Consider the following 21689-nt stretch of genomic DNA (forward strand, 5'->3'; position numbering starts at 1 on the left):
CATTTAACGTAATAAGGAAAGGGTGAAGAACTGGGACTGTCCAGACTCAGGAAGAGAAGGTTCAGGGAGGATATTATTTGGGGGGTGGGGCAGTCGGGGTGGAGCAGAATAAAGAAAATGGAATCAGACTTTTCCCAGTGATGTCCAGTGACCGGAAAAGAGGCAACGGGCACAAAATGAAATACAGGAAATGTCACTAAAATATAAGAATTTATTTATTTATTGAACTGTGATGATGATCAAACACTAGAACAGGCTGCTGAGAGAGGCTGTGGACCTCCATCCGTGGAAATATTCAAAGCCCAGCTGGACACAGTCCTGAGAAATGTACTCTAGCTGACCTTGCTTTGAGTAGAGGAACTGGACTAGAGGATCTCCAGACATCCCTGCCAATCTTAACTATTCTGTGATTCTATAATAAAATGATACTCATAACGAAGAACTACAAAAATTTCAGCAGAATCCTCATTGCTTGATGAGCACAAGAAGATGATTTGGACACAAACTAGAGAACAGGAACTAAGATTCCATAAAATAATTTAACTATAACTCAAAGAAGGATTAGCACTAACAACAACAAACAGTGAACAAACTTAGGGAGGGAGAACAGAGGAAGAGCAGACAATGGAGCCTCTGGAACCTCTAGAGGACATCTCTAGGTCCTCACATGTACTGATTCTACAGTTTCAGGACCAAATCTGGACTTTTTGTTTTGTTTTGTTTTGCATTGTATGGATCTAAACTTGCCAGAAACAGCAACTTTAAGTCATGCTCACTTCAGCTGGTACTGTAATCGGCATGGTCTAGACTACAGTATGAACAGCTATCAGTAAATCAGCACTTGAAGAATATGTATGACAAACACCCCCCAAGAATATAATAGTTTACAGCAAGTGGCTTATAATTTTTTTTCACGAACCTTATACAAACAAAGAAAAATTATTTTGCTTAAGCTTGAAAAGATTTATGATTGCATCAAGATACCCATACTGCCTGCCAGCTTTACATGAGCTTCTATATCATTCCTGCAAGGGCCAAACCTTAATAACCAGCCTAAATAACATCCTTTGGAACCTGATACTTGCCTTGCCTGCATCTGCTCTAGGTGGCTTACAGCACTTTACCATGTATCCGGATCAGCACAGACGACTGAACTCCAAGCTTCTATTTATAACACACTAAAATGATATTTCCGCTCCATGGGTTCCCAAGCAGTCATTCCATCAAAGCCAGTCATATGAAATAGTTGAGGAGGTTGCTGGAAAAATAACTGAACATTTCTGAGGTTGGACGTGGTTTCTGCCATACACCATCTTACTTGGTTCTATATTCAGGGTAAGGAGTGTGAGGTTTCCTCTGGCCTTATTCATGATCTGCTCCAAGCCTTGGCTTCCCAGCACAAAACAGAACTAAAAAAAGAGGACTAGGGAAGCAAACTGATTGTGACATTGCAGTGAAATAGTCTGTAGCCATCTGGCCTTAACTTTTAGTGTTTCTTAGAAATATTTCACTTCATAGTAGAATATGATGTAATTCCACCAGCAACAGAAACCTACATGCTAGTACATGCACAATAAGGTAACTTCTCACTACCGCTTTTGAGTACTGGATGTGTATTCCCTTACCTGGTTGATGTACCAGGGATGGGACGTCCCGTATCCACCAGAACACACCAGCAGTAGCCCGTGGAAGGATGGCACTGCACTGGTTTGTAGAGGCCACCCTGAGCACACTCTGGAATGAACACATTGTCTTTCTGGGGCTGTTTAGCTTCCTCCAGGGCTGACTGAAGTTCTTGATCACATGATGATGCTTTTGGAAGGAAAAGAAAAAATGCTAAAGAAGCTATACGGAAAGTGCCTGCCAGATTTATCAAAGAGTTTTTATATCTTTCTTTGATTGTATATAAGGACTGTATTTGAAGAGGCTCGTTACAACTCAATTACCAGCCACACTGGTTTATGCTGTATACTGTTAGGAACTTTAGTTTCCTTTTCATGGAGCTGCTTCATAATACAGTCCTAATAATAACTTGACACACCTTTTCCTATACTAGATATAATCTATGAATAACCAAATACTTTCTCTGCTGCCTTTAAAAAATTCCTCACCCGCTCCACAGTCCCTAAACTACTGATCCTTTTCAGAGGGAACAATAAAAATCCATCTTAGGATTTCTTATATGAATTATTAATCTAGATATTCATTTAGATGTTTATAGTCTGCTCTTTCTTTCCAGTTTTGGAACAATCTCTTAATACAGTGAAAATTCTTCCACCTTCTTTTCTGGGTATTCTGGTATTGGTGATGTATCATTTGCTCTGGAGACCAAAGATCCACAAGAAATAAATACTTTTTCTTTACCTCTGCATTAACAATATGTCCCAGATCTCTTCTGGATATGAGAAAAGCTTACATGTCTACATATTCCTAGTCTTTATGTGAAACTATGAACCAGAAGCAAAGAGGAGAAAACCCAGGGCCTGAAAGTACCAGTCAGTTCACAACTATCGGTAAAAAATAAACCACCTCTGCTGAGGATTTTTGATCACTAATAAACTGGTATATGTGGCACTGCAGAGACAAGAAATAAGACAGACAATTTACTCAAGCCATTATTTCTCCAGGAACTTGAAAGTCATTCTCCTATCATGTGAAATTTAGATGGTTAATAAAAGAGCTTCTGTGTAATTCCCAAACTAACCCAGTGAACAAAAATTAAATACTTGAAAAACAAGAACGTTAAGCACACTACACATACATAAATTACTGTCAGGAAAAATTCAAGTTAGTAGAATTTCAATCAATAAAAGATTCTCTTTAGTCAAAGAAAAGTAATTTTAATGTTATCAAAAAAAAAAAAAAAAGTGGGCAATATTTCCTCTTCTTTCAAGTAATTTAAAAACCAGTGACACACACTTATTCTCTGAATCTCTAGCAGGATTTACTTCTTGATTTTTCACAGTTCAACCCATAGAAAAATAAGTTGAACCCTGACTGGATTTTCTAGCATATCTGTAATGCGTTTCAGCTTCATTCTAATCTCATTTACTCTTATCCACAGGGTTCAGAAAATACTTTGCAAATTGTAGGCAAAACCAGACAGAAAGTCACTAGTTTTGTCCAGAATGCTACTGCTCCTTGCCAGCTTCTTGCAGATGACCAAGACTTCTATCGCAGGAGAAAAGGTGAGAGGAAGTTAAAGACCTTCATATTTTACATGGCACACAATTCCATCTACACAATGGCCTGGTTTCCAAAACTGTGTATTTGTTCCAATCCATGCAAAAGGTTTTTTAAAAAAGCATACTTCTTTCTAACTTGATTGCAAGGCACAGATGAAGTGTTTTGTCCATTCTTTGGTTAATTTTTTTTTTCCTCTTTTGTTTCATACAGTATTTGAGCAGGACAGCTAGATAAATTGTTCGATTTTGCATGTTTCTGTCTTGGTCTGCCCACAGACATAATCAGAGATTGAATAGCTCTCAAAGTAACAATGTTTAGATAATAAACTGTATTTAAGAGAATCAGTGTAGTGAGGACAGAAAGGCTCCTTTAAAAGGGGGAAAAAGCCAATTATTTGCATGTCAAAACCTTCGCAGAAATAGCTATGGTTTCACAAATTAGAAATTCGTCACCAGCGTCCTCTTAGAGTAGGGAAAATAAATCTTTCCCTCAGTGAATATGAATTATGATGATTATCAACTTACAAGGTACGACAACCCTGGAAAACACATTACTTAGCTTAGTTGTTCACTTTTTATGCTTTGTATAATCAAGCAAAAGGGAGCAAATGGGGTGAAGCAGCTGCAGTGAGAGGGAGGAAACTATTACTCCTCTTTAAACTCCACTGAATTCTTTTCTCTTTCATACTGATAAACCTTGGGACCATTCCATTAGCTACTGTGGCCTCTTGTTTTACATCCTTGTAACTAGCAACACAATCTGGCAGATGTGCAGGTATTATCTCTCGCAGGCCCTGAGGAGTGATATATTTTCATGCTCTCAGCTTTGTTTAGAAAATACAGTGGCGTATAGAGACTACATAGTCTAGTCATCCAGACAGACAAAATGTAACAGAGAGGGTGTGATGGAGAATTCCCAGTGCAGAAGCAGATATGAAGTGTTTCAGCTGTGAGCCTAAACTACACCACCTGATTTCAGGGAGGCTCTGGTTTCCACTGATTGAAATATCCAGCGAGGGACTGCACTGCTGACTCAAAACCACTGGAGTCATAGACCAGTGCAGTCACCTGTGTTGTGGTGTATTAGGAGCTGGTGTTACAGACCTAGGTAAAGGGTCTTTACTCTCCTGATAGACTTACTAAGGCAAGGTTTTCTGCAAGCTGCTGCTCAAGGTAGAAACTCGTCTCTTTTGCACAAGGTCAGGTTTGTTCTGGTCCTTTTTCTCCCTTATGTCTGGTTTTAAGTCTCAAAGGTACAGAAAAGCAGTATTATGGGAGAGATTTCAAAGGAGGGTTGCAAATGTGACTTAAGGCTTTAGGAAGGACAATCAGAAGACCGGTAGCACTTAACATTGCAAGTGAGACTGGAAACAGGACAGCCAGTGACAGTAATCAAAGGAAAGTTTAAAGATAAAAGGGAATGTTCTTATGGCACAAGTCTATGAAAATAGACACACAAAAAAAGCAGGATTCATACCAAACACTAAGGTAAAAGTCCTGAAACTAGGAGGATTCTAGTGATGAAAAGTCTGCCTTTGAAGAGCAGCATCAGCACAGGCATTAAAGACAAAAAAAAAAAAAAAAAAAAAAAAAAAAAAAAGAAACTATAGTATTTTCAGGAAGGACTTTCACCTTCTTGGAACCTCTAATTTTTTACTCTTCCCCTGCAGATGGGAAATTGTAACAAGAAGAATTTATCATCAGTCTTAAGCCAGTTGTCAGATAAAATGTAGATTGTTTTTGATAAATTGGAAAAAAATATAGATTAGTGTGATGGACACTACATCTGTCAGTTCTCTATGTGCCAAATAACTAAGCCTTATTACAAATCTGCTGAAACTGTTCATTCATTTTATTCACCAAAATGCAGAATAGTTTATTTGCCTCCCTTACACAATGGCTAATGAGCTTCAGGGCAGCTAGCAGGCTATCTGCTTACTGACTGCCCAAAAGAGTAATTTCTGCAGAATCCAATGCTCTTGTATGATTTTGACATGACTGTTTGTGCTACCATTGACACTTCCATGTTTGTTTTCCCCACTACAACACTGTTTCTACATGAAGTAAAGGAAAATCGCTCTCAAGTGCTTACCTATGATCCTGTCTGCTTTTCCCAGAACCAGTATGTTAGTCCTCTGTGTAATTCTCTCTGATGGAACCATTCATTCCCTTTCAAACTTTTTTTTTTTTTTTTTCTGTTATTTACATCAAGAGTACTGGAAAGATACAATTGTAGCCCTTTGATGACCGAGAGCTCTTACCCCAGAGCTACCAAACCACTGTAAATAATTGCCTTTGTAATGTCAGAAGAGTCATGGTCAACAAACATTTCTTTGCTAGAACTAGTGACAAATGTCATTAACTTAGAAAATGTCAGAGTTTGTCCAAACAATCTCTGATCTGGAACCATAACAGATGGATGCCAGAAGTTCATAAAGTGAATAGTATGCAAAAAGATCTATGCCACAATGAACGTAGGATAAATACCTCAAACATTAAAATGCATCAAACTTTCTATGAAATGTGTTACTACAATAACATTCCTTCTGGGAAGAGAAAAGCATGGATACTCCAGCTGCTTCTTTTCAGGTAATATGCTTACACTGTTGTTATTTCACTTAGTTCCTTTGCTTTCATTTTACTGGAAAAAACGGATGTTTTTCCAAGCATCTTAATTTGACGAAATAGACATGTCTGAAAAATCCTTTCCATGTAGTCTACCATGTTAGCCAGCCACACTATAGCTCAGTTGGGATCCTTAAGTTCAGGTTGATAAACTTTCCGTAGATTCTACCCAAAACTATATTTTATTCCATGTTCATAAGCATTAGTGATTCAACACACAAATTTCAATCATGTCAGAAAATAAACCTTTATGCCCTGTTTTACACCAAGAGCCCTTGTACCACTTAATGACTATTTACTTATTCAGAAAAAGGAATTCTTGCATGATGAAGTAAAACTCTTGCACACCACTAAGAATGAGTTTAAAAATCTGCTTTAAATCTATTGTATGTTGCTCTTCCTATGTCATATTGCTATTCCATTTCTTCTCTTTTTATTTTAAATATTAGTTAAAAATATACTTTTCCTGTTCTCGTTCAAGGGGCCTTCATAGTCCATTACAACCCACCAGCTGAAATGCTGCATCTTGTGCCAACAAGAAAGACACTCTAGCTAATAACAAACTCTGTGGATAAGTTTCACGTTCTGTATAGTCTTCAGTTAATTCTTGTTTCCAATTATCCGTAAGAAAACAGTCTGGATTTCAATGAATCAATTTACATGAAGAAAAAAATACCTCAATAGTAGCAGGGTATAACACTGTAAATCCTTATTTATGAAAGACTCCATTTATTCATCTCCGATGGGTTACTTAAACTGTTAATTAATGGTTACTAGGGAATGTCCTAGAGGAGAAAAGAGGTGGCTTTTCTGGAAAAGTCATCCTGAACAAACTCTGTAACTGTATATTTGTCTGTAGCACATCTAAAACATCAAGTACCATGTTATGTAAGTTACGATAATAATCTTGTTAGTCTTGTAACAGGAGATGGTTTAGCCCTTTGTTTCAGAAATTCTGGCAGTTATTGTGCAGTGTCTTATCACAGCTTCTCCCAACATGTGGATTTTCATGATTACAAATAATCTTGATTTTTTTTTTTTGCTTAAATGTAAATCGCTGTATTTATATCTAAATTTCAGTGTGTTCTGCAGAAACAAGTTGCCAAATCTGCAGAAAATTACAGAGGCGTCTGAATGCTACTTTAACATTTCCTGCCACTATACAAACATTTCCTTCCAATTTCCTTAACCCCACAATGTGTATATGACAAACAGAATCCATTCCAAGAAATTCTGTTTTCAGTTGATTCCTTCTCTCCCCCTTTTCTTATTATCATAATGGGCCATGAAAGGACAATTAAGATAGCCTGGTTTCCAGGGTAAAGTGACCTTTTATTAGGGCTTGAAGCTCAATGTCCTCTACAGAAAGCAGGTAGTAAGAAACCTGTGAACAAAAATACTCTGAAAAGTGATACACATGCTCTGGAGGACTGCAGTGTAACATTACAGTCAGTTAATATTGCAGTTCTCCCATGTTTCTATGAGGATATACAGACAGAGGGTATTTATGTCCAAATTTCAGTACACAGAGACTCAAATTGTACGAAAATTTCTGCTAATCAAAATATTATGCTAATCATGTCTCTCCTAGTTAACTAAGCCTAATTTAGGCACACCTTTAGAACACCTCAAATACTGATTTAAACAAGTTTTGTGCTAGTTCATTTCACAACTGTAATAAATAGGATGGATAAATGGCCACCCTAAATAGTCACCTGTGCAACCCTTCAACAAATTCACATCTCACAGGGATAAGAATTTGATCCATTTGGTTAGGATGAACCCTTCTTGAACCTGTGAAGTTAATAGGCCCTCAGGAAACTGTTTACAATGTGTTTTTATATTTTCAAATAGTTTTTATAGTATTCAAATTTCATTGAATGGATTTCCACTTACACTACACCAAATTGTATTTCCACATATGACCAAAATGTTTGCTTTAGCAAGGCAGTGGGAAGAGGGATGATTTCTGTTCAAGCTATGCTCTCCCTGCAGAGGATTTAGGTTGACTGGACAGCAAAATGATCCATTCCAGCAGCAGTCCTGTTATTCCTAAATCCAGCAAAGATGCACCTTCAAGGTGAACTTGTAAGTTCTTTACCTCTGTTTGACCAATTTCATCACCCAGAATCCATCATGTCCGCTCCTGCTATAAAGACAGCTAATATAAATGACAAAAAACTGCTAAATTATTTCATTCTAATGAAGGTGAGGTGTAACTCCATAGCTACACATTCTGTCAGGGTTTCCAGCTTTTCATTTAGACCTTCTCTAGCATGACAGATTCCTTCTCTGAAGAGGCAGATGAGGTGGCAAATGTGGTTTAAGATTCCAACTTCATACTCTTTATGTACCCAAAGTTATCTCCTCATCCCTCATGGCCAGGGCATGGGCACCTCACACCAATCTCTCTTAAGGCCTGTTATTACAAGAATTTGCCTGCCTGCCCTCACTTGACAGTTTCAAATAAACTTGACTAACAGAAATCAAGTGCAGCTCAATGCTACAAACAAATGCAGGAATTCATTTACTCATGCTACTAGATTCTTACAAAGATTATTCATTAACTTCAATCAAATGAAGAGTATTTATGTGGCCCAATCTTCCCTAATAGAAATCCACAGAAAAATACCTACTAAATTCAATGGACAACACTCAGGCCTCAGCTAAATATATCCACGTGTATGTTTCCAGTTAAGCCTAATGTTTGCTCATGGACCAAGTACTGATTGTAAGGAACAGGTAACTTTAATAAACACTCAACCTTTGCCCCAACATCTAGATGGCAACCAAAACCTAAGACTAAATTACAGTATCAATACTCATCTGGCGCCACATGTTTTGATTTACATTAGGTTCAGATACGCACCAGCATCACGGTTCTCAAGGCCTGGAGAAAGCTGGCAACATTCCTACCCGTATTTTTTCTTGTTTGTGAAAACCTGTGAGAACCAAATATTTCAGGCCCCTTGTATGCATTTGCAGAGTGCTCTCAAATCTAAAGCTGATCACTAATTTGCACTTTTGGAGCCTGGGTAGATGATTGTGGCTAAACACAAAGCTCATGGCTTCAACATAGCCCTAAAGACTAATTTATGTACTTTACTCCACTGAACAAAGCAGGATAAATCACAGACAGATGGTCTCATTTATCTGTGTGGTTTCATATGCAAAGGCACTGCAATACACTGAAGGATCATCTGGAAATGCACTGAGCCCATCTAAACAAAAATCCAAAACACAGAGATCACCAATTCCCATTTAGCTTTACCTGAAAATAATATGATCACAGGCAATCTAATCCACCTGTCTACACCAGGATTTTCTCAACTTTTACCCTGGGTTTGAGTAGCCAAGTAGCACTATGTCAAATCAAGATTTCTGCAATACACATATTCTGGTTCTACCAGTAGGCAAAAGTTTTTGGGCCCATAAGACAAAGACCTCAGGTGAAAATAGGATGATTTGCTCATTAACCAAAATCCAAGCCCCCTTGTCTACTGGAATTTTTAAAAGAGTTTCTGGTTTACAGAAGGTTTTGCACATACCTCTGCAATTCTTTATTTTTCTTAGAATTTGAAATTCTAGGAGTACTGTGAGAAAGACTGTAACCACAACATGTAAAATGAAAAGAACTGTTTTACCACAGAAGTCTGCTATTTTAGCATTTTGTTTGTTTGTTTACTTTTTAGCCCAATTTCTTGGTTAAAGAGATGAGAAATATTATGTAAGTATTCACATTTGTAATCTCACAGAATTCTAATTTAAATTACTCAGTTATTTGCTTACAATCCTTTCTCTCCTTCACTAAGTTCTCACACTGCCATTGTACACATAGGGGGTCAAACTAGCTACCTGTTTTTAAAGAAAATGTAATTCTATATTTTGCTATTCTTGTTCAGATTGAAAGAAACACTAGTTTGACATCTGTCCACTGACTTGAGGACAACTCACAGAGAAGCTCGTCTTCATTTACAAGCATGACAGAATCTGTCTGTAAATGTTTAAGTATTAGCATTTACTTTTGCTGTAGATAAATAACAGAGAAGCATTAGACTATAACATTATTACATTAGGTTATAAATCTGAGTTGTTTCAAAGATGCATTTTGCATTAGAGCCAAAATGTATATTCTGAACATCCTGAGTCAAACATCTATTATACGATCTATGAAATGTGAGAGAGCAGTGAACCCAGCATAGCATATTTTTGTGAAATCTTTAATGGCAGTGGTGAAAGTGATAGCAAACCTTTGCAAAGTGTGTTGTATTAGCCAAACTTGATCCAAGGACTGTTTACACCTTACCCTCTACAATGGATCTTTGAATGCAACCTTAACACAAATCAAAAATCGTTTTAAGCCAGTTGGTCAATCACATGGCTTAAGGCCTCAAAAGGAGAGTGAAAAATCTTCTGGTCATCTGAGATCAGGTCCCCCATCCCTTTTTCTCCGTGGCTTGAGGACATTCACTCAATTACAAGGATGGATTGTTATCTCCAGGTGCTCTTGCTTGACTTTGTTAACTTGGCTCCCCAAAAATGAGAGAGGATACTGTGCAAAAGACTGCCCCATCCTGCAAAGATACATCTGAAAGCAGTTACTTGTTAAATGGGATGAATATTGGTTTTCCTGCGTAAGAGGAAATATCGATTCCCATTATTGCTAGGTATTGCCTCACCCTACCCAAAGCAGAGCAGCACCACAGCATTCAAACTGCAAAACCAACCAACCAAACAAACAAGCCACCACCCAAAATTAAAGCAAATTAAAATCACCGACTTTTCCAAAACTGTGGCTAGCTGGCCAGTTTGCTATAGCAGTCTAAAGGCTCGTTCATTAAACAAAATTGTGCAAAGCTGCCATTCTTGCTCTATGAGTATATTGACCAGCAAATGTTAGTCTTCTGCCAGTGGAAAAATCTCTCATTTTTAAAGAAATATTTGAAGTGAAAATAAAGCTGGTTCACTTTTTCCACAGAGCTGTGAAAATTAAAGTCTTTGCCAGGTGGGCTGAGGGTAAGTGTTTGAATAGCTCTACTAAATATTACAAAACAAAATGTGCGAACTGGGATGCCTAGATTCATACTTTGGCATTAAAATAAACCAGCCAGCTTACAGGAATGTTTATCAACCCAGCACTTCCCCTCCGTGAAACAGTTGTTTCTGTTCACCACTTGGGAAACCGAGATACTTACATCAGTGCCTGGATATGACTTTGGATACTTGACCTTAGGCACCAAGTAATTTTAATTTCAGAGGTGTACAGTGGCATCTCTGGCTGCAGTTTGGGCCATATTCCTGCCAATGGTCCACACTGCTAATGCTGTTGGCACCATGCAGTGTTTTCCAGCCTTGTTGCTTAACTCCTGCCTGAGATGGCTGCACTCCACCTACGCTTTATTTTCTGAGTATCAACTAATTTCCAATCACCTTACAGACACAACCATGACTACTGTCACAGAAGCCACCAGAAGCCAGGAGGACTTGTGGCTTTTTTACAGGAATGTGATCAAAGGTGCACAGTGAAAAAATATGCAGGTTTATTACAAAAATAAGAGAATGATACTTTGCATTTAGGTAGTTCTCCCTTATGTGTCTCAGAGTGTCTTACAAAATGGTCAATATAAAGTGCAGCTCTGTCTAGTTCATAGCAGACTGGATGGGATTGCATAACAGTAAGGATTTGGCCCTCTGACACTGAGCAGGAATACAGAGATTAAACAGGCTGTTGAAACAGAAATTCTCCTTTTTTTCCTCAGTGTTTCAGGGAATGTTACTTTGACAGACATAATGCAAAATTTCATGTTACCATCATTCGCACTGCCTCTTCTGCGGCTAAGCACCTCCAGAGATCTCAGATGTGTACCCTTCAAACCTACTTGATTTAAAAAATCCTGACATTTAAAAATGTTATTAAGGCTGTGAGTTATAATTGCACCCTTAAAAGCTAATTAATGACAGATGAATAAAAAAATGGCTACTTTTATACTGGCTTGCACTTCATCTTGTGAAAAAGAAGGCAAGAAGCAGGTGGAAAATGAGGGTGCATATTATTGCTCATGTCTCTAATTACATTGTATTGTGCAACAAAAGTCTTTTAACAGGGCAGGAAGCAAATTCTGTAAAGTGCTATCATCTGTTGAGCCACACTGCTCCCGGAATGCATTGATTCTTGTCCTCAGTATGAGATCTGACAAATAACACAAACATGAAACCTCGTCAAAAAGTAACTGCACTGCTCTAACCCTGCACAAATCCAAAGACTCATCTTAGATGAAATGCTGTACAGGTTCCCCCACCCCAGCACATTATATCCAAAATACACTATTTATACAGAAGGTAGGAAGTCACTATTCATAACAGGAGAGGTACAGGAGTCAGATAGGAGACTGTTTACTGCTTTCGGCCAAGTTTTGTGTGCAGTAGAGAGAATGAGCCAAAGAGTAAAAGCCAATAAGAATATTATAATACCATTTCTTTCAGCTCCAACAACTTTTTAATATAGTTTTATGTAGCTTTTTTTTTTTTTTTTTCCCTTTTCTCATATGGCCATGGTTAAACAGCTCAGCTTGTGCTTTGGTTTCAACAGCAAAGCCAAATCTTTGGCTTGGCTTTACCTTCAAACTTTGGAGAAAAACAAGGGCAATCTGAATTGAAAATAAAAATGTTAATTCCACCCCACTTTCATCTCTGTTTTCAAAAAGAAATCATTCTCTGAGGTGTAGATAATGCCAAATATAGTGTGATAGTGAAACATCCCTATGCTTTTGAAGAATGGAAGGCCCCTACCCTATTGAACATTCCAGGCCACAATTTCTACTCCTGTAAACTGGAACCATTCCAGTGTACACAGCAGGGATCACCAACAGAAAAGTCAGTCCATAGCATATCCAGAACAATTTTAAAAGCTTCTTAGATGATGCACAGTAGCAAAGTCAAAGACTTTTTGAACCAGTAAAATTAGTGTTTTAAAGTGTGACAAACGACCCTTAATCCTTTACAACCCATGGTTACTTTAAGTGCTCAGAAGATTATTAGTTTTAAAAGTTTAACATACCACACAAATGACCTGTATCAATGGAATAAGCCTTACATAAATACTTCCCAAAACTTCACTGTATGTGAGAGTAAAGAACGGGTTTCAGAAAGCGTTAGTTTTTCACAGTGTTTGCTTAGCTTGCTTTCCACCAATATTTTCAACCCTTTCAGACCTGCTCTCATCCTGTCTCCCCACACACACATGCACATCTACCTCAGGCATCATTTGATTCGAAGCTTCCTATGACCAAAAGAGAAAATCTAAAGGAATTTTCTTGGCTGAACTGTTCAAGTAAACCAGATTCTAAATATTTCACTTTTTCAGATAGCAAGCATCACAGGAAACAGCAATGTTGGCATTCAGTCACCTAATAAGGAAACATTTTTATTATCACTTATGTGAAGACAGTTCTGTTATTTTTTCTACATATTATACATTGTATGCTTTGTTTCCTTCTTAATTTGGGAAGATTAAAGGTTGTTTGATGGCTTGAAAATAACGCAAAAGGAAGCTCAATCCATGATGCTCCCAGGAGGCTGTGAAGCTGTTGCAACCGGAGCTGTTGCTGATTAAATTTGTCTATTGTTATAAAGCATTCTGGGCCAAAACAATCAACCACTGGCATCATTAATGAAGCCCACAAGGACCTTTAGTGGGACTTGTTTTCATCAATCAGGAGGAACAAACACAGGCTAAAGAAGACTGGAAAAGCCTGTATATTTACAAACCTGCTTGCCTTGGGTCACTCTTGTGAATACGGTACGATCCCATAGCAAGTACCATAGAATATTAGAAATTTTTCCTTAAACATGTAGGCTCATTTAGACAAAGATAACATGGAGGTGAAGACACTAGCTCTCCCTTGCACCAAAGTCATGGGCATCCTTTTTTTTTTGCTTCTGTTATATATTTATTGCAATCATGAAATGGCAGGTACAGTTTATAGACAGAAGGGGAGGAATCTTTGAAGTTGTCAATCAGTTGCAACAAAAAAAGGGTGAAAATCAAATGTCATGATTTACATGACTGAAACAAAGAAACTAACAAACAAAACAAAAGGCAGGAAGTCTAGATGCAAAATTGAAACTGAGAGGAAGGCTTTGGGTTTTGCCTTTTCATTTAAAGAAATGCAACTATTTCAGCTGGTCGGTACAACATCTTTTTCTTCACTTCCACCTTCTACACTATGTTAAGTCTGTAAAGCTCCTTATCGTATTCAATAGTCAATGTACTAGACACTGTCTCAACCATCTCTCTGCTGAAACTTTTGCTTCTGCTTGCACTGATCTGTCCAGGCTGCAGCAGCCTTCCCAGCAGCAGAAGCAGGCTTAGAGCCCTGGTATTTCTGGCTAGCTGCCCCAAATGTAAGCAATGAGACCACGCTGTCTCCCTGCACTAGCTGACGTCAGATGCTTTCGCATACAATACTTTGTAGGCTGCTTAAATCTCCCCAGTGACATCCTGAGGAAGTAAAACTGGCACAGAATATAGGTCAAGACTCTGCACACCGGTCATTCAGACTGACAGTGTTGATGTTATGACACTTGCATTGAGTTTTATTTGAAAACTACAAATGAACTTCCACAAAAAACTCACAGCCTTGACTACAGAAACATTCTTCCTCAGAAAAACACTAAATTAATGCTGAAAATATACTCCACTAGCTTTAGGATCAAACACCTAGTTGCTTCTGCAGTATCCTTCAGTATCCTGCAGTATGGATACAACTGGACACTGTACCCTTGAAATGGTCTCTGAAATCCTACATAGATAGGTAATGACACCTTTCCATGCTTACTCAATCTAGGAATCAGACTCTCTCTCCTATCCATTGCACTGTTCAACTGGTTGCTCCGAAGAACCCTCAGCTTGGTTTTGGAGTCACTGCATTTTCAGAATAAAGCCTACAAATTCACAGCGTGATCTACAGCCTTCACAGTCATTCTCCCTCATAAGGCTTCCAGTTTATGCCTTTGGCTGGAATAATCAAAAAGATCAGGCAGAATAATAGAGATAAAAAATCAGTGCTACAAGAAAAGCCTAAACCAGCAGCATTTGAGATTGAAGAATGATATCTAGGCAAAAATCAAGAAATATGCAGTGAAGATCCGCTATTGACAGACAAGAAAGCAGACAGCAATGAAAGGACTGGAAATAGAACAGGGAATGCTACGGATGCAACCAACAGTAAGGATGATTAATTAAGCCAGAGATAACAGAGATTATGACAAAAATGCAGAAGGCTCCAATAAAAGCAGATATGAATAAAGGTGAATTAAGCTTAAAGATAGTATTCTGACACACAAACTTTCTTACTCAGTTATACCAGGAACAAAAAGTTTTCATCTACCCTTGCTGTGGACAGGGGATGCTCCATATAAAAGTCACATAGGCTCATTTTGACAAGCATATTGGAAAGGTAAATGTACCGTGGCATCCTTGAGGCTAGCACTATGGTTAGTCATGTGACATTATGTTCTCAGACATGCATGAAGGTATTCACAAATATTCAATGTTTCTGAATATGAATATGCTTCAATGTGCAAAACACATCACCTCATCTGGAGAGCATGAAGTTGTTAAGAAAGGTAATAAAGAGAATACTTTCTTCACTCTTTCAGCCGGCAATACAAGCGGGATAGCTGAGCCCTTGTGCTGACAGCATATCCATTAAAGTCCAGAGGAATTCCAGCTATGCAATAGCAGCAGGATTGGGGTGGACTGTCCTATTATCACTGATCCAAGACTGATACACACCATACAAGCTACTTAAAGAAATGACTGTGCACTGTGTTCCAAGAGAGGCGATAACACCATCACCAGTCCTGCACCATTAATGTCCCCATTTAGAGGAAAATTAAAATAAAATTAAAAAATACCCCTCCAGGCCTGATTCTTTCCTGTCCTCACAAGGCTTCCAGTGGTATCACCCTTCTAACTGTAGTGCAGTCCCTCCTGTTTACACTGCCCTTTGTAAAATGAGGTTTCATGCCTGCTGAAACTAAAACATCTCCTCCTACAGTAATTTGTTATTATTGTTTTGGACTGTTTAGTTAAAGGGATGAACCACAGGATGTGTGACTGCATTAGAAGTCACTGTTTCATACTTGGGATGCTAGTGGGGAAAGGGGGAGAAGTGACCTTTCAAACCGCTGACATTTATACTGACAATTTTGGCTTTGCTGCTTCTCTGTTGTATCAACTCAAAGGAACTAAAAATCATGTCCTAAAATTTATCTTAAATTGCCTTTTAAACCTGATTAGAAACTGCAAGAACACTAAAATTATAAGTCCCTTAAGCTAGGCAGGATGTAGCCTTTATTCAGCAAACAAGAGAGCAATGAGAATAATTATTTTCTCATTACCTTCAGGCAGTAAAGGCTATTGAGATTATGGCTTTAAGTACATGACGGGAATTTTGGGAAAGTCGGAGAGGAAACATCCAAGATCAGAAGTTACTTACACTTCTGCTTCCCAAACCCATTAGGTAAGTAAAGCAACAGAAATGGTCCCTACCTCCTTGCCAGCCAGAATAACTGGGCACAGTGTGTTGAGATAGAAGGGTGAACTGCACCATGACAAAGTGTGATGGTCATGAACCTCTGTAATTAATCAGAGCCCTGCCTCTGTTAAGAGTCTCCATTGTAATGGATACTGTAGAAGAATTCACTAAATAATAAATAAACATAATCACACAGGATTAACCCTTATCAGCCTTTGCATTGATGGGAGTTTACCTCAATACAGACCTGAAAATTTGGCCTAATTCTGATTCTACTTTCTTGCCAAAACTGTACCTCAGCTTTTGGGGGCACAAGAGGCATTAATTTAACTTTATATGTCTCTGCTTCTAGACCAAACATCAATCAGCCTGTTGCCCTGATCTAACTAGGTGCACTGGAAAACAATTCATGGGCATTACAGGTCACTCATATTTGAGGAATTTATGTATTTCTAATGCATTCTAGTCCAACAAAAACTGCATCTAACAGTCATCCAAATAGAGAAGAATGAAAGTTCTTTAATTTTGATAAATTGTCATTACTCACTGAAAGACAATAACAGTGGTAAAGTTAAATAACATTACTATCTCACCAGAAAACAATGGAACAAGGTAACTCACTGTTCAAGTGGCAATAATACAATTGTTTTCATAACTTGTTATGACTGTAATAGGATTGGTTGAAAAATTTCATTGTGATTGGCTTTGGTGGAAAACCAGATCTTTAAATGAAAAGATGTTTTTCATTCAAAATGTTTGTTTTACAAAAAATGTGTATGTTTATGGAGAAAAAAAAACAACAACAAAAAAAAAACCCAACAAAAAACCCCACCCTACAACAGGTTGTTTCTTTGTGTTGAACTTCCCAGAGAACAATAAAATCCAAGATGCTTACAAGTTTTCTGAGGTATCTCTTAAGTTTTTAAAAAGGGAAGAGACCGTTATACCCTGTATGTATAGTCAGCCTAAAGATCCCAGCCCCTGAAAAAGAAGGAACTAATGAAGTTTCAAAATTACAGCTCCTACAAGGCATTACAACGACTAATCAAGATTTTGAGTCTTGAACAAAAATTATTCAGCTTTTAGAAAGTTTTTTTTGTTGTTTGAATTTTCATCTTGTAATACAGTTTTTCAGCTGAAAATGCGCATCTTTTTTAAAAAAATTCCCTAAGAAGAGATTTTTTCCATAGAAGGCTGCATTTTCAACCAGTTTGGTATATTAAGCTTTGCCCTGTCTTTTTCTCTTGTGTTTTGTAATGCATCGAGAGAATTTAAGATCTGAAATTTAATTTACAGCCTTAATCTTATTTAAATATAGTTTTATTTGTGGTTGAATGCAGATACTTGGCCTGACGTTCTTAAACTAAAACAGGTATTAAAAATAGCTTAATGAAAAACAGTGGTCTGTCTCTTCAACCACTGCTTCTTCTCCAGTAACACAGAAATCTAGTGCATTATGGCAACAATAGTTAATGTTATTTCTAGGCAGTGCAGAGTGCAGGGAAAACATTGCATCTAGTATTTATCTGGAACAGTTTGCTATGCAAGAGGACAGAGCATGATGGACAGAGTGGAGTGAAGTAGAAAAGACGCCAGTAATAATACAGTACTTGGGGTATATAGAGCATCTTGCAGATGAAAAGATCTCAAAGTGGTTTTACATACTTTAGCAATATAATTTGACTAGAATAAGTTCCCTTGTGCCAATTATGACCCTTGGTGTGGCTTTTCATGGAAAGGAGACTCTACACCAGTCTCAAACAAAAAAGCCAGTGTACTGCATTAAGGGCAGGCTAGGGGAAAGGATCCATGGATGACAGGATTAACCTGAGACCTCAACAGTCCATAAAAGCAGATGCTGCAGTAAAGGTTTGGACTGATGCAACCGCCGCATTGCATATGTATCCAACCCACAGGCTTTGGGGTGAATTCCACTCCTCCCACAGAATTCCCTGTAGGAGCTGAATTTCTCTTGCTTTTGTATTAAATGGAAGATGTTACCGTTACTGATGAAGCCTCAAGATGTTTGTGCATCACATGGCAATTTTTTCAATTTCAATTGTAGCACGAGCTGTCAGTCTTTTCAGGAAGTTTGTTCAGCGATATATGGTTTGGCAAATAAGAAAGTTGGAAGACATGTGATAAGTCATCTCATTAAAAATCCCTCCAAATTTAAACCACTGTGACTGCCCATAACCTGACCTACCAGGGAACATCTAGAAATCAATTCAGACTGTCAGAAATGTGCACATCAGGAAACTGAGGCAAAACTTTGACTCCAGCCACCAGGGCTTACATGGTTACTGGTCCTTCCATGGTCTGTACTTCCATTAACAGCAGTCAGAGCTTTTTTTGCAGAACGTGGACAGATCACGCAGTAGAATTTCACAGTTCACATAAGATATTAACAGGGGAATATTTTGCCATAATTGTATTTGGCTTTTTTAAAACACTTCTTACTCAGTTATTGGAAAGATGGATACTTGGTCATTTGACTTATCCTCATGGAAGAAAAAGAAAATTGCTTTTCTCAGAACAGTCTAGTCCAGGGGTCCTCAAACTACGGCCCACGGGCTGGATACGGCCCCCCAGGGTCCTCAATCTGGCCCCCGGTATTTACAGAACCCCCCCGTCCCACCCGCCGGGGGTTGGGGGGAAACCAAGCAGCCGCAGATGACCTCCTGCCACTTCATCCGCACGCTGGCCCCCTGGTTAAAAAGTTTGAGGACCCCTGCTCTAGTCTGTCTTATAAAACCAGAATTATCTTGCCAGAAAAGCTCACTGCATGACTGATTAATTAAGAACAAAACTTAAAATTTGGAGGGTTTTAATATTAGCATTTTTTAGAGATTTCGTCAGCTCACAGAGGAAGACATAAGGAGTTCTTAACCTTGCAAAATGTAGGAGAGAGTTTGGTGGATATCCTTAGTGATGGAATAACCTCCATCACAGAGTTTTTTCTTCAAGAGCATAACCACCAATTTACTGAAGTTTTGAACATATGGGTCTCAGAGCTCTCTGACATTGAAGGTATTTCTTTAATTTTGTAATATTTTTTTTTTTTACTGACTTGACCTCAAGAGTAGTACTGGATTCTTAATATTTCAGGGGGGAAAAAAAAAAAAGATAATTGTTTAGATGCCAGTTTGTGAATTTAGATGCCTAATTCTACATGCTCACAATTGACCTGGGCCTCTTTCCCAAGAAAGTGCAACAGAATCAAGATAAAACTAGCCTTTACTGTATCAGTAAAGACAGACAAAGGTTACTGTCTATGTTTGTTGCTTTTAGGGTTATTGGCTGTGTTGGGGCCAGGGAAGGGAAGGCATCTCTGCATGAAACATGGACATTTTCTCCTATCAGGTCATTGGGATGATGATGGAAGGCTGGCAGCTCTTACTGTCGACTCTGCTGGACTTCCAATTGCTTGCAACATTTGGAAGACATATCTTCCATGTATCATCCAGCAATCAATATAGCCACAGCCAGATCCAGACTGTCTTGGCTGAAAGATCTATCTTTTTCTCAGAAAGATTATATCTTTAGATATTATCCGGTCCAATACGTTTCTGTGCATTAACATGATTTATGCAATTATTATTTTTTTTGCATCTGTTGTTAAATTATAGACTGTTAGTGTGACAACCCTCTTAGGATTTCTGATTCTTACTGATGCTTTTATGATTATGTGTACTGATGTCTGGTAAACTGTGGAAAGCTGAAGGTAGATGGGAAAGTGCATGTCAAAAAACTAAAGGAGAACTTCAAGCAGGACTGTTGTGTCATTTACTTGCCGCAGAAAGTAATATGATATAATTAAAATGGTCAGAAAAGATTGCTATCTTTTGGCATAAATTTTTAACACGTGCAGTAAAACAGAAATTAACAACCTTGCACAAAAGAGATTTTTTTCTTTTTTTCTTTTTCTTTTTTTGGGGGGTGGGTTTTTTTCTTTTTTTTTTTCCCCCTACAGTGGGGGTCTAATAAAACCCTGGAACATCTGAGTAAAAAGAACATCAACTGGATGGAAAACAGAACTCTAGTTTTTTAATGGCTTAGGATGGGAGGATCTTCCCCTGTAGTGGGAGGAAAAAACTGGAAATGTCAGTGCTTGATCTTTATAAAGGTTTTTAAGTAATATGTAAAATTAAGTTGAAGATAAATGAAAATGCTTGTGAAAAGGATTATTAAAGATAGAACAGTACTAAAATAAGCATGATCCAGCATCCTGAAAATTAAGAATGTATCATAATATACAAGCTCTGTCTGTGTGTGGGGGGGTGTGTCTGGAAAGTTTTATCTTCTTGGAAGAGGCTGAAAGTACTGAAAGAAAATTGTAATTCTTTTTTACCAATTTAGGACAGGCAAGGCAAGTAAAATAAAGGCAAGGCAAGGCAAGGCAAGAGGACCAAAGCGTATCAAGTTATTTTCTTCACAGATCAAGAGGGTGAAGAATACTGTTCTTTCTTTGTGTGTAAGCTAAAACAAGACTAGGATATAACTTAAAATTGCTGCTGAAAAGTAAGACAACCATTTACTGATTGGCCCTAATGGTGTGAACAATCAGTAGCTTCAAAGCCACCACTTTTTCAGCTGCTGAGGCATATCTTGAAACCAGTGTTCTAAAAAAAATACTACTCTGAAACTGTTCTGACTCTTGACAGAAAAATAAAAAAAATGGAAGAGAACTACCTCTTACTCTTCAAAATATTTAAAAATTAAATAGTAGGGGATATAGACGTGACAGTGCCTCACGCATCTCCCTCCCCAACAGTTTTTTAACAATGTTTTTATAGTGAAATACAAATAACAAGTTATACTTCATTCCAAATAATTGAGTTCATTCAGGAACTCTAAAGGGAACACTTAGTGAGTCAGCAACCAGAGCCAATCCAAAGAGTCTGAGAAGGCCATAAGACTTTGGCCTGGGAGCCTCCATTCTTCCTCACTATGTTTTTCTTAAATTCCTCACAACACTTTTCTCTTTATGCTCCATGAACAACATGCTGAGATAATGGGCCAAACAAGTATTCTATCAGCTGATGTCTTCCAGTACCAACAACTTTTACAAGGCCCAAAAGCCAGATCTGTGGCCATCACAAAACATTTAGACTTCAGCTGTAGATGTCATGAAAAAATGCTAGTGCCTTTTCTTGTGTAGGGAACTGACCTGCAGATGAGCCCAAGCTATAAAGTTCACAGTATTAATATCTGGATTTGACTTGGTCCAAAATTTGGCAGACTGACTGCCCATTTGTAGTGGACTGAGCTTCCATTGATAGAATCCATGCGTGGACTTAATACTCCATTTGTATGTTTGAAGAATTATTTAAAATCA

General features: G+C 38.0%; 1 protein-coding gene across 7 annotated transcripts in view; it reads right to left on the bottom strand.

Moving 5' to 3' along the window:
- Nucleotides 1-21689, bottom strand: part of SMOC2 (SPARC related modular calcium binding 2) — a 150001-nt gene that overhangs the window by 46185 nt on the left and 82127 nt on the right. For all 7 annotated transcript variants that reach the window (XM_040598447.1, XM_040598445.1, XM_040598444.1 and 4 more), the window contains exon 8: nt 1626-1812. In XM_040598447.1, the coding sequence (XP_040454381.1) occupies nt 1626-1812 (187 nt within the window). The remainder of the gene's footprint in view (nt 1-1625; nt 1813-21689) is intronic.

This window comes from Falco naumanni, chromosome 6 (genome assembly GCF_017639655.2).
Source record: "Falco naumanni isolate bFalNau1 chromosome 6, bFalNau1.pat, whole genome shotgun sequence".
In the NCBI taxonomy this organism is placed as follows: domain Eukaryota; kingdom Metazoa; phylum Chordata; class Aves; order Falconiformes; family Falconidae; genus Falco; species Falco naumanni.